This window comes from Hemitrygon akajei, chromosome 16, assembly GCF_048418815.1.
Source record: "Hemitrygon akajei chromosome 16, sHemAka1.3, whole genome shotgun sequence".
In the NCBI taxonomy this organism is placed as follows: domain Eukaryota; kingdom Metazoa; phylum Chordata; class Chondrichthyes; order Myliobatiformes; family Dasyatidae; genus Hemitrygon; species Hemitrygon akajei.
Window position 1 is genome coordinate 48,793,057 of NC_133139.1, and position 13,415 is coordinate 48,806,471.

Consider the following 13,415-nt stretch of genomic DNA (forward strand, 5'->3'; position numbering starts at 1 on the left):
GTGGTTCCATTGTTTAAAAAGGGTTCTAGAAGTAAGCCTGGCAATTATAGACCTGTCAGTTTGACATCAGTGGTGGGTAAATTAATGGAAAGTATTCTTAGAGATAGTATTTATAATTATCTGGATAGACAGGATCTGATTAGGAGTAGCCAGCATGGATTTGTGCGTGGAAGGTCATGTTTGACAAACCTTATTGAATTTTTTGAAGTAGTTACGAGGAATGTTGACGAGGGTAAGGCAGTGGATGTAGTCTATATGGACTTCAGCAAGGCCTTTGACAAAGTTCCACATGGAAGGTTAGTTAAGAAGGTTCAGTCGTTAGGTATAATGCTGGAGTAATAAAATGGATTCAACAGTGGCTAGATGGGAGATGCCAGAGAGTAGTGGTGGATAATTGTTTATCGGGATGGAGGCCGGTGACTAGCGGGGTGCCTCAGGGATCTGTTTTGGGCCCAATGTTGTTTGTAATATACATAAATGATCTGGATGATGGGGTGGTAAATTGGATTAGTAAATATGCTGATGATACTAAGGTAGGAGGTGTTGTGGATAATGAGGTGGGTTTTCAAAGCTTGCAGGGAGATTTATGCCGGTTAGAAGAATGGGCTGAACGTTGGCAGATGGAGTTTAATGCTGAGAAGTGTGAGGTTCTACATTTTGGCAGGAATAATCCACATAGAACATACAGGGTAAATGGTAGGGCATTGAGGAATGCAGTGGAACAGAGAGATCTAGGAATAACAGTGCATAGTAAGGCCAAATTTGGAATATTGTGTACAGTTCTGGTCACCGAATTATAGGAAAGATATCAATAAATTAGAGAGAGTGCAGAGACGATTTACTAGGATGTTACCTGGGTTTCAGCACTTAAGTTACAGAGAAAGGTTGAACAAGTTAGGTCTCTATTCATTGGAGCGTAGAAGGTTGAGGGGGGATTTGATCGAGGTATTTAAAATGTTGAGAGGGATAGATAGAGTTGACGTGAATAGGCTGTTTCCATTGAGAGTAGGGGAGATTCAAACGAGAGGACATGATTTGAGAGTTAGGGGGCAAAAGTTTAAGGGAAACACAAGGGGGTATTTCTTTACTCAGAGAGTGATAGCTGTGTGGAATGAGCTTCCTGTAGAAGTAGTAGAGGCCAGTTCAGTTGTGTCATTTAAGGTAAAATTGGATAGGTATATGGACAGGAAAGGAGTGGAGGGTTATGGGCTGAGTGCGGGTAGGTGGGACTAGGTGAGATTAAGAGTTCGGCATGGACTAGGAGGGCCGGAATGGCCTGTTTCCGTGCTGTGATTGTTATATGGTTATATGGTTATATATTACAGCAGAGAAGGTGACTATTTAACTTGTTCTGAGTGGGCTCTTTGAAAGTGTGGTCTAATTTAGTCCCATGCCTCATTTTTTTTCCTTATAGCTGCACGTCTTCTTTAAATAATTGTCCAGTTGTTTTTTGAAAGTTCCAACAGAATCTGGTTTCATCACCCTATTTGGCAACAGGAATTTTTTTTGCCACTTATCATAAATCTTTTGTCTAAATCTAATACTTCTGTTGGGTCTTCCCTTCTCTTTCTGTACTATAAAAAGAACACTCCCAACTTGGTGACTCACCACTGTGGCTTTGTACATTTTGATAAAGGACAATACTTTTCTGACGCCTGACTAGATTTGTAGAGGTTTAGAATTTATTCAATGCCATATTTACAGAACCACGTTGTACATTTTACGGTCTCTCAGAGTTAGCGAATATCTCTCACAAGTGTCAGTGTGCTCGCATCCATCTCAAATTGTTACTGTATAGATTTTACTGCCTCTCCGTTTGGATTTCTTAAAATGCATCTGTCTCCAATTATGAGTGATGATTTATATTAGTCAACTTCACAATCTGTCTTTTACTTGGAACAGTGTGCTTCTTTCATTATTACATGGCCACATTATGTATTGTTCTTTGAAGAGCTTTGAAATTGTGGTTATTTTACATGTCCGAGTCACTTGTATACAGCAAAAATAGCAGTAGTCCTAATTCCCACTGCTGTCTGTCTCTTGTTCTTCGGCCAATTACACACCCAAGCTATCACTTCCACTTTCTGAAAAATGACCAGATAATATGTTTGTAATGTTGTTAAGGGGTAAACATTGGCAAGGGTACCGTAGAAAACTTCTGCTCTTGAGGCACTATATACATAAAAGTGCAGCCAGAGAAATATGCGAAGTTGGGTGGAATCGGCAAACTTTCTAGTTCTCGTGGTCTTCAGTGCTGCTAGTGAAATGAGAACACTAACACATTTTAGAAGATTAACCAGAAGGTACTTTAAAAATCCAAATGTTATTTTTATTAAACCAATGAATTTCCAGATGTTATATTATCAGCAATGATTTGTTGCACATAAACCACCAACAATCTTGTTTGTGCCAGCTGTTCTTGTGTTGTAATCTTGTAGTTAGGAACTGACTTGGCTGTGACAAACCTTTAGGAAAATATCTGTCATGTAATTTTACTGCATTAAAGCAGTTATGTCTTGTATATTTCCCAAAGCCAAATCTGTAATCAAAACACAACTCTCTTAACTTGTTTTTTCTCTACATGAATTTGTTTTTCAAAGAAGTGGCTGGGTTTGATGTTACCTATTATACTTATTTCATGAGAAATATGAAATATATGTCATTGTGTTAATGAAAATATTTTTAAAAACTGCTTATGCTGGAAATAGCAGATCAGACTGCATGTAGTTTAGGCAGCCCATGTAGTATTAGTTCAGCTTATTTTTTTGCCATTCTTTTTTCTAGGAGATTGGAGAATATACCTGCTGGGTTTGTGCTCTGCATTTCACAACTCCTACATTCTTTTTCCTCGTTTCTTTCATTTATATGCTCACCTGCTAGCTTCTCCCATTAACTTACTGACCAGTTAACCTTGTTTATTGCTAAGACTCCATGGTCACTGGTTTTACCCTATCAGAAATGCATCCTCTTCTGCCCTCCATGCAACTTCAAGCTTCTTCCGCCTTTTTCAGTTCTGATGAACCATTAGCCCTGTTTATCTTCCCACAAATGTAACCTGGCCTGCTGAGTATTTCCACCGTTTTTTATTTTTGTTTTGCCTTTGTGTTGATTTTATGTTGCACATTTTGAGTACCTTAGTATAACACAAATAGTGATATCCAGCATTCAAGTTAGTAATTCAAGAACAAACAGTAGACTTTGAGTTGTGGACTGATAAGTCAGAAACAATGTCAGAGAAAATTCATGTGCAAAGAAGTATAGTTTTCATTTTAACAAATAAAATTTATTTTGTGATATACATTGCTTCTGTTTCTTCAGTCAGGAAAAGGTCAGTGTTAGTTGACTTTTACACCTTCAACATCTGCAGACCATTCAAAAGTGTATCAGTCAAAACAATGTCTGTTTGAAGTACAGTCATCATTAGCTCCACATTGGACATTTCTGCTGTGATGGATCTCTGCCTCATTTTGATAACCCTGTGCATTGATAGAAATTAACCCCTCCCCCATCCCACCTACCAGCCAGTGAAGATGAATCTTTTAGCCTTTGTGCCAGCAACAGTCCTTCGGTGCCCCAGATTGGGAACCCATGCTTAGTTGATTGAAACCCTAAGAAGAGCTAGGGTATCTGTTCACTCCTGAAATGTGTGCAGAGTATTTGGAACAAACTTTATGAAGATGCTAGCCCGCACAATTGCCATAAAAGATGGCTGGGTGTAACTTTTCAATTTTTTTTAAAAATCCCTTCCTTCTGGGCAATTGTTACAACAACTCTTGTGCTGTTTCTCAGCTGTGTCCTTTGTTGGGTTGTGGGATTGGTAGGAGACCACTTCCCAACCCAAGAAATGGCAAAGTGGAGAAGTTTCACATGGGGCTTGTTATCATTTGATGCATTTCAAATTATAGTTGGGGAATTCAATCAGACTTGTTTAAAGAAATATCTGCCGGATATAGCCTGCAGCACCAGGGGGCCCAGCATTGCTATACTAAGCTAAGGACTGCCTACCGTTCCTTGCCCAGACTGCGTTTCAGGAAATCTAATCACTTGGCTGCCCTCTTACCTGCATACAGGCAGAGACTAAAGAGAAGGGCTCCAGAGACAAGGACAACAAAATGGTGGTCGCAAAAGGTTGAGAAGCGGCTACAGGATGGCTTTCAATCAGCAGATTGGGCCGTGTTCAAGGGCTTATCGGAGGATCTGAATGAATACATAATGGTTGTCATGGACTTTATAAAAATAGTCCCAGTGTTACATACCCCGTGGGTATCTTGTGACTGTCACATGACCATGATGTAATTGAGTTTCTGCTGAGCACGATGTAATGGTCTTGTGATGTAATTTTCTCACCAGTGAGAGGTCATTTGATGGCCTGTTTCAACAGGTATAAAAGGAGAAAACCTTGCTGTGTGGCAGGTCAGTTCGTGGTTCAATTCATCAGTGACTCCGTTATGCTGCATATTCGTCTCATGATGCAGTTTTGTTTTAAAGTGGAGTTTTACTTTCTGCCTTAAGTCTCAAAGGTTATTGCCAGCATTCATCACAATGCTGCCAATTTTGATTCCTACCTTTGCAGTCCAGTCGGAGAGTGAAGAATTATTGAAGTGCGGAGACCCGAAGGATCAAGTAAAGTTGTTGTTGTCATCGGTAATACAGGATCGACCTTATTTAATCCTCATTCAGAAGAGATAGTAACCTGCACCGGAGATAGTCCCTGCTATAAGAGCAGAAAGGGCTGGGGCAGGGTTATTTGCCGAGGAAAGGTTAGTGCCTTTAAGCCGTTTTATTTCCTTCATTGTAAATCCTTCGGGCAAGGCATATTTCAGCTGAGATCAGCAATAACGTCACGTCGTCGAGGAATTCGTTACTTCAGGAAAGTCTCTCCTAATTGACTGTGTACATCATTTGGACTTTTGCATTTACCACTTTTAAGAACTGTGTTCGCATCTACCGCATCAAGAACTGTTCGAGTTGCCGTATAGCAGTTAACTTCTGGTTAAGTTAGTCATTTGTTTACTTTTGGTTTTTTATTGAGTAGTGTTTAATAAATGTTTTATTTGTTTATAAAGAACCTGTCTCAATTCTATATTAATTGATGCCGTATCATAACACCAGATAAACTCAATGCCTTCTATGCTTGCTTTGACTGGAGGAACCTTCACAAGCACTCACAGCCTGTGATTTGTCACTGAGGCTGATGTGAGAGTATCCTTTAGGAAGGCGAACTCACAGAAAGCATCTGGCCCCAATGGGGTACTTGGCCTGTGCTGATAACTGTGTGGAGTGTTCACCAATATCTTTAACCTCTCGTTCGACAGTCTGATATAACCACCTGCTTCAAGCAGCTTCAGTTAAACCGATGAGGAAGAAAAACATGGTAATCTGCCTCAATGACTATTGTCCAGTTGCACTTAGATACACTGTGCTGAAATGCTTTGAGAGGTTGGTGATGAAGCACATCAACTCCTGCCTGAGAAGTGACTTAGATTTGCTTCAGTTTGTGTACCATCACAGCAGATGCCATTTCATTGGCTCTTCACTCAGCCCGTGAACATCTGCATAGCAAGGACGCTCTTCCTTGACTACAACTTGGTATTTAATACTATCATCCCATCAAAATGAATCAGTAACCTTCAAGACCTACACATTTCCTCACTTTCAGACACCAGTTAGTTCTGATTGATAACAACATCTCCTCCATAATCTCCATTAGCACAGGTGCATCACAAGGCTGTGTACTTAGCCTCTCTACTTACTTTATTCTTATCACTGTGAGCTTAAGCACAGCTCCAATGTCATATTTAAATTTGCTGATGACACCACTGTCGTTGGATGAATCAAAGGTGGTGATGAACCACCATATAGGAGGGAGATTGAAAATCTGATTGAGTAGTCTCATAACTTCTCACTGAATGTCAGTAAGACCAAGGAGCTGATTATTGACTACAGGAGGAGGAAACCGGAGGTCCATGAGGCAGTCCTCATCGGGGGATCAGAGGTGGAGAGGTCAGCAACTTTAAATTCCCCGGTATTTTCATTTCAGAGCATCTGTTCTGGGCCCAGAATGTAAGTGCAATTACGAAAGAAGCACAGCAACTCCTCTACATCCTTAGAAGTTTGAAAGATTTGGAATGACATCTAACGCTTTGACAAACTCCTATAGATGTACGGTGGAATGGTCGCATTATGGCCTAGTATGGAAACACCAATGTCCATGAATGGAAAATCCTACAAGAATTAGTGGATATGGATGGTCCAGTCATTCCCCACCACTGAGCACATCTACACAGTGCTGTGGCAGGAAAGCAGTGTCTGTCATTAAGGGCCCCCACCACACTCTTTTCACTGCTACAGGAGCCTTAGGGCTCACACAACCAGATTCAGGAATAGTTATTATCCCGCAACTATCACTCTTGTGAACCAAAGGGGATAACTTCACTCAACTTCAATTGCCCCATCACTGAGCTGTTCCCACAACTTATAAATTCATTTTCAAGAACTTTTCAACTTATATTCTGAATATTTATTGCTTATTTATTTACTTTCTTTTGTATTTGTGCTGTTAGTTGTCTTTTGCACATTGGTTGTTTGCCCATTCTGTTGGATGTGGTCTTGCATTGATTCTGTTATGTTTCTTGGATTTACTGATTACAACTGCAACAAAACGAATTTCAGGGTGTATATGATGACATGTATGTCCTTGGATAATAAATTTGCTTTGAACTTTGAATTTTGAATGAAGGAGTTGCATTATCACGTGCAGTGGCCAATCATAAGACCTCCCTACATACTGAGGGTTAATAACCATCTTGGCCAAAATTGCCGACCCAAAAGAAGGACTGAAAATAATGTTTGGAATTCAAAGGCAGGCTCAGATTATTTATCCACTTTAAAAAGATAAAAGCAGAAGACAAATGAAGCAGAAACCTATGGAAAAAGTGATAGAGTTGCTTAATAGTTGCCCAGCAAACTATGAAATTCATTAGAGGAAGCTGTTTTCCCAGGATAACAGAGAAGCAGCGAGACCTTGCAAATAATCCATTATGAAATGATTGCCTGTTTAACAATATTTAAGAACTTGTAAAAATGTTGTATCCTTGTCATAATGAGCACATAAACTGAGAATGTAATTACTATTTTATTAAGTTCACCTGGGATTCTCAAAGATTGAAAACTGACGGGCATACAGTATCTCTTACATAGGATGTCAAATTGGTAATCCCATAGAAAAGTGGAGATGCCTATTGTTAGTTAACTATTGTTAAATAAAATTTGGCACCAAAATGCCTCGATTTTGGTGTATTAATATATTACAAACTTGTAACAGAGGAGCTTGTAAAACCATTTACTTCTGGCATGTAATACGATATCATAATTTCTTTTGTTTAGAGTTAGAAAATCACTGGTTGGTCCTTAAAGTGTTTGTGTTTAAGGATAGTAGTTGACAAACTGTTAAAAATTCCTTTTGAACAAGATTAGAGGCTGGCATATAAACCTGTTACAGAGGTTCTCTTTCTTTCCTGAGGCAGGAGGGAAAAGCAAATCTGTAGAGTTAGAAGATGTGAAATTTCACCAATGTGTACGGCTATCGCGATTTGAAAATGACAGAACCATATCTTTCATTCCACCTGATGGAGAGTTTGAGCTGATGTCTTATCGTTTAAATACACACGTAAGTACCAAGCCTTGTGCTGAGTTTGGATGAACGGGCCTGACCAGGTGAAGCCTGGTATCCCTTCTAGCAGTTTGCAGGACTGCCTTGAATTCACAATTAATTATCAGCAGGCTATTAGAGTACTTTTTTAGTCTATTGAGCAAATGAAAAATCACATAGTGATACTGCTTCCTTTTGTGGCCAACTGTTGAGATGAAGACAGTAGTATATGACAGTAAGCTAGCAGTGTTTAAATTTACTAAAACCAATACTAGGAGTTTCAATATCAAAATCCATTTCTCCTAAGAAATTATTTTGCGTTTTTATTACAACTGATCAGATTTTTTTTTAGAGAAGTCATGTAGAGAATTTAGAAGGGAGAAGGAAGCTATTGATTTAGTTAGATGATTTTGAATTGTAAGAATAAGAACTTGTTAGGCTGGGTTGAGGTTATGAAGAGGAGGGTATCTGTGGGGCAAGATGACTAAAGTGGTAGCATGGCAGGAGATGAATGGAAAGCTGTTGAATCGGTCAACTGTAAGTGTGAGAATGTGGATGTCTTTATTGTGCTGCACTTTCTGTTAATTACCATGTTTTTTTGACAGTCATAGAACAAAATGTTCAACCATGACAAATACAGTGGTCCATTATTGTTACATGTACCAAGGTACAGTGAAAAGCTTGTTTTTCATACAGTACATGCAGGCCAATTCATTACAACAATGCATTGAGTTATTACAAGGTAAAACAATAATCAGTTGCAGAGAATGTGCAGTGTGGGGAGACAATAAGATGCAAAGTCATAATGAGGTAAATTATGAGGTCAAGAGTTCATCTTATTGTAATAGAGGACAGTTCAAAAGTCTTATAACCACTAGATAAGAAGCTGTCCTTGGGCCTTACGGTATATAACTTAAAGCTTTTTATATTTTCCTTCCAGTGGGAGGGGGGAGAACAGAAACGGATGTGAGGGTGGTCTTTGATTATGTTGGCTGCTTTATAAGGCAGTGTGAAATGTAGACAAGAGTCCATGGAGAGGGAGGCTGGTTTCCATGATGCATTGAGCTATGTCCACAACTCTCTGCAGTTTCTCGCGGTCTTAAACTGCCATACCTAACTGTGGTGCATCCAAATGGGTTGCTTCCTATGGTTCATTGATAAAATTTGATGAATTTCAAAGCCAAATTTCTTCAGCCTCCTGTGGAAGTGGAGGTGCTGGTGAGCTTAAAGTATTTATCTTGATCTATTTTAACTCATCAGAACACCAAGTGAAATATATTCCATAACCTTGATTGTTGAATGAGTTCTTAAGTGAGTAAATGGGCATCAGTAAGTGGTGATTTCCAAAATTTTTCCCAGCCATACAACTGCTTTATAAACACTGGTGTTTATTTAATTCTGAGCTGCATTAGAACTTCTCGCAGGTGGTGGTAAACTTCTGGAATTCTCCACCACAGGGGATTATGCAGACTAGATGATTGGAGGTAATTAAGGAGGAAGCAGATACATTTTTAAATATTGTAGAATTGGGGGTTATGTGGAATTGCCAAACAGGAGGAATTGAGGACTGGGACAGATCAATATTGAATGAACAGGCTGAAAGTCAGACATGTGACATCTATTTTCTTTGAGCACACTTGATAATGTAGACACAATTACCTCCTGTGTTCTACTATTCCAAAGTAGAACATAAGAGACAATAAGTGCTTTTTTCCTGACCTTTGAGAATCTGCTCTGCCGTTTACATGATCAAGGTTGATAGTGTATAGAAATGAATCCAGTCTGCCATTTCCTATTAGATCCTAAAGGCTTTTAGATTTTTTTTTCTATGGCTTGTAATATGTTAGATCTTGGGCTACAAAAAGGAAATTACTACTTTGTTTATTTTGCATTAATTTCTTGTGTATTTTTCTGTATTTATTGATTTGGATTTGGCTTATTCTCCAAACCAGTTGTCAGTTAAATTAATACGGAGAAGCTGTGAAATGTAGGGTTCTGAAGAAAGTATGAACACCCTGCACATATACACTCTTGCTTGAATCCACATGGAAAAATTAGCTTATTCCATTGAGCTAAATAATCTCTAACATGTAGCCAAGTTGCATACACTATCCTTATTGAATTATTGAAAGTCACTTTACCTGTGAAATGGATTTGCTGAAGAGTTGGAACAGTGTATGTCTGCATAGCATACCGTTTCACTCTTGTAGTAGCTAATGAATATTTTATTTGGATTGAACATAGGTTAAACCTGCAAAGAACACATACCTTGTTTAAATTTCATTACTAAACTGAAGTCACAGAGAGTACTAATGATCTTGCATCTTTATGATCAGGTCAAACCTCTAATTTGGATCGAGTCTGTGATTGAGAAGCATTCCCACAGCCGGATTGAATACATGATTAAGGTAACCTGTTCTTTTCTCAATTCTAACTCCTTCGAAAATAAAACCCCAAATGGAATGAACTCATTATCTTCAAAAGCATCCATCACCTGTTAAAGTTTTAGAAGTATGGGCCAAATGAGCTGCTATCCATTTGGAATAGACTCTCAATCATATTTCTATTAACTTCCCTTTTGTACTTCATGATGCAATTTTAATTGAGGATTGAAGGTTAAAGGTAGATAAAATCCATTGGATCTCCCAATACAATCAGCAGGTCAGGTTAGTTCCCATTTGAAGTAAAACTACATCTGTCATTTTAAGATACATTGTTTAACCTGTGGTGTGAATAATTTGGGTCGAAAAAGCACAGGGTAGATGAGTGTACTAGGTAGAATCAGAATGATTCCAGCACCAATGGCCTTTGTGTCCTCACTGTCATCCTCCAACAATTGTATCTACCTATAACCCACCTGCCTCTGACTCCCAGCTGCACCTCTCAAGCTACCCATTACCCTTTACCCCTTCTCGGTCTACATATTTCCTACTGATCTCTGTCTCAATCCTCCCCCTCTCCACTTTAAATTGAATGTCTCATCTCCACCCTCAGTCCTGAAGCACATTGACAATTCTTTCGCCACACATCTCGACCCACTGAATCTGTTTTAGCTGTGGATGTATCAGCCCCTATTGATCCACCTAGAACCACACAATTATTGAATATGTGATTTTTGCAAAGGCTCAAAATTATGCATGATCATATTCTGTTCTTGGCACTGACCATAACTTGCAAAGTGTTATTTGGGGCTATCAACTTGTAGAAAATGTATGTCTCCTTCTGTGACAGTTGGATTTTGTTCTCTCAATTTCCAGATAACTAGCTGTACTGTGGAAAATGTGTAATAAGAATGCTAATATGAGTAATGAGACCCAATTTTCTGTCAGACTCTGAGCTGTTATCTGCAATAAATTTTACTTCGCCTGTACTGTGCATGCAAATTGTGTGTATATATAAAATGTGGTGAGCAATGAACATCAGAGGTTTAGGGCATAGTGTATCAGACAATCAATAGTTCACATAAGATTGTGTAGCATGTACTGCACAGTCATTCCAAGCTAGCAGTTCAAGTCATTAAACCCAGACAAGTTGCATCGAGACTAATGATGCAAGTGCACCATGGGTGAAAGCATTAGCAGTCACTGGGTTCATTTGCTGAAAGCATTCCCAGAAGAAAATAATGAAAGCAAAGTCCACAGCAACTTAAAATAGAAGTGGATATGTACAAAGATAAGAAAGGGCTCTGTGCAATTTCAAAGAGCCATTGCATGCTCAATAGGCTGAATTGCTGCTTCCTTATAGACGCAGAAATCTTTATGTTTCATATCACTAGGCTGTCAACCACTTTCATGTTTATGTTGCCTAATAGAAACCCATTGTGTTACTCTCTTTCACCATAATGCCAACCTGTGTGTGATCACTTGAGCTGTAGAATACTGAAATTTTCCTTCCATGTTTTGGAACTATGTACTTTATAATTCAACACTTTCATATGAGCTAAATCAACCTTTCCCGAACCTCTTTTATTACCTTTAAATATCTGTATAGAGGAGCGGAGTTATTGACACGTACAAACAAGCTGGATGAACTTAGCAGGTCGGGCAGCATCCGTTGAAACAAGCAGTCATTGTTTCAGGCCAAGACCCTTCTTCAGGACTGAAGAAGGAGGGGGAAGGGCCCTATAAAGAAGGTGGGTTGCTCCTCCAACCTGAGTTTGGCCTCATCATGGCAGTAGAGGAGGCCATGTATGGGCATATCCGAATGGGAATGTGCGGCCGATGTAGAGGAGGCCGCACCGGGAGCAACACTTCACTTGTGAGTCTTTTGGGGTCATCTATTGCATCCATTGCTCCTGGTGCGGCCTCCTCTACATCGGCGAGACCTGACGCAGATTGGGGGACAGCTTCATTGAGCACCTCCGCTCCGTCCGCTACAACAGACAGGATCTCCTGGTTGTCACCCACTTCAACTCTGCTTCACAAACACCTCATATACCATCTGGGTAGTCTCTAGCCCCTTGGTATGAACATCAAATTCTCCAACTTCTGGTAATTCCCTTCCTCTCCTTCCCCCATCCCACTTTCACTCTGCCTCCTCTTCCAGCTGCCTATCACCTCTCTCATGATTCTGCCTTCTTCTACTACCCATAGTGCTTTCCCCTTACATTCCTCCTTCACCTCTCCTGCCTATTCCCTCCCTGCTTCCCCTCCCCCACCCCTTGATCTTTCCTCTGATTGGTTTTTCATCTGTCACCTTCCACCCTCCCCCCACCTTCTTTATAGGGCCCCTTCCCCGTCCTTCTTCAGTCCTGACGAAGGGTCTTGGCCTGAAACGTTGACTGCTTGTTTCAACGGATGCTGACCGACCTGCTGAGTTCATCCAGCTTTTTTGTACACGTTGATTTGACCACAGCATCTGCAGTGTACTTTGGAGTTATTGACACTACTGTTTATATCTGTTATAATATAACAGCCCAGCTTTTTTTTTTCTCAGTTCAGTTTGCAAGTTAGTTAGTTTTTAAAAATATTTTTTTTCAATTTGGGTTTTTTCTTACTGTATAAATACAGGATGAGTTTGGGAGATTTGTTACTTTTGTGTTATCAATAGTTTATACTTGTATATACTGTTGTATTAACTTTGTATTCCCAATCTCTCTGTATTTCTATTGTTACTATGTTTTGTTTGAAAATCAATAAAAAGATTTAAAAAGGAATTATGTACTTCAATATCAGCTTTTTGGCATAAAGGACAAATGCTTGAAACTGTATAGGATTTTTATAGGCCTCCATGTAGTTTTTAACATGTTGAGCTGAAAATCAAAATCAACAGCACTACAGATGCTGGAAATTGTCTGAGTTTGTTCAGCATTTTCTGTTTTTGTTTAATATATTTAGAATACATGAATAATCTAGTTTTACAGTATTTTGATATAAATTATGCTAAACTTTATGCCACATTTTAATTTGGGTGTTAGTAATATGCAGAAATGAATACATACAAACTATAAATTTTATTTAACATCTATCATTCCACATTATCTCTGACCATTGTGCACCTTTCGTGACTCCTCAGATTGTGAAGTAGTTCATACCCAAATGCAGCAGGACCTGGACGATATCCAGGCTCGGGCTGACGAGTAACAAGTAACATTCGAGCCACTCGTGCCAGGCAATAAACATCTCCAACAAGAGAGGCTCTAGCCGTCATCCCTTGACATTCAGTGGCATCACCTACTAAATCTCCTACTATCAACATCTTGAGAGTTACCATTGATGGGAAACTGAACTGGTCTATACTGGTCTGAACTGGTAGCCATATAAAC

The 13,415-nt window shown here is 39.3% G+C and overlaps 1 protein-coding gene across 1 annotated transcript in view; it reads left to right on the forward strand.

Moving 5' to 3' along the window:
• Positions 1–13,415, forward strand: part of LOC140740034 (AP-1 complex subunit mu-1) — a 141,742-nt gene that overhangs the window by 52,476 nt on the left and 75,851 nt on the right. The window contains exons 7-8 of the mRNA XM_073068846.1: positions 7,527–7,669; positions 9,988–10,059. Of these exons, the coding sequence (XP_072924947.1) occupies positions 7,527–7,669; positions 9,988–10,059 (215 nt within the window). The remainder of the gene's footprint in view (positions 1–7,526; positions 7,670–9,987; positions 10,060–13,415) is intronic.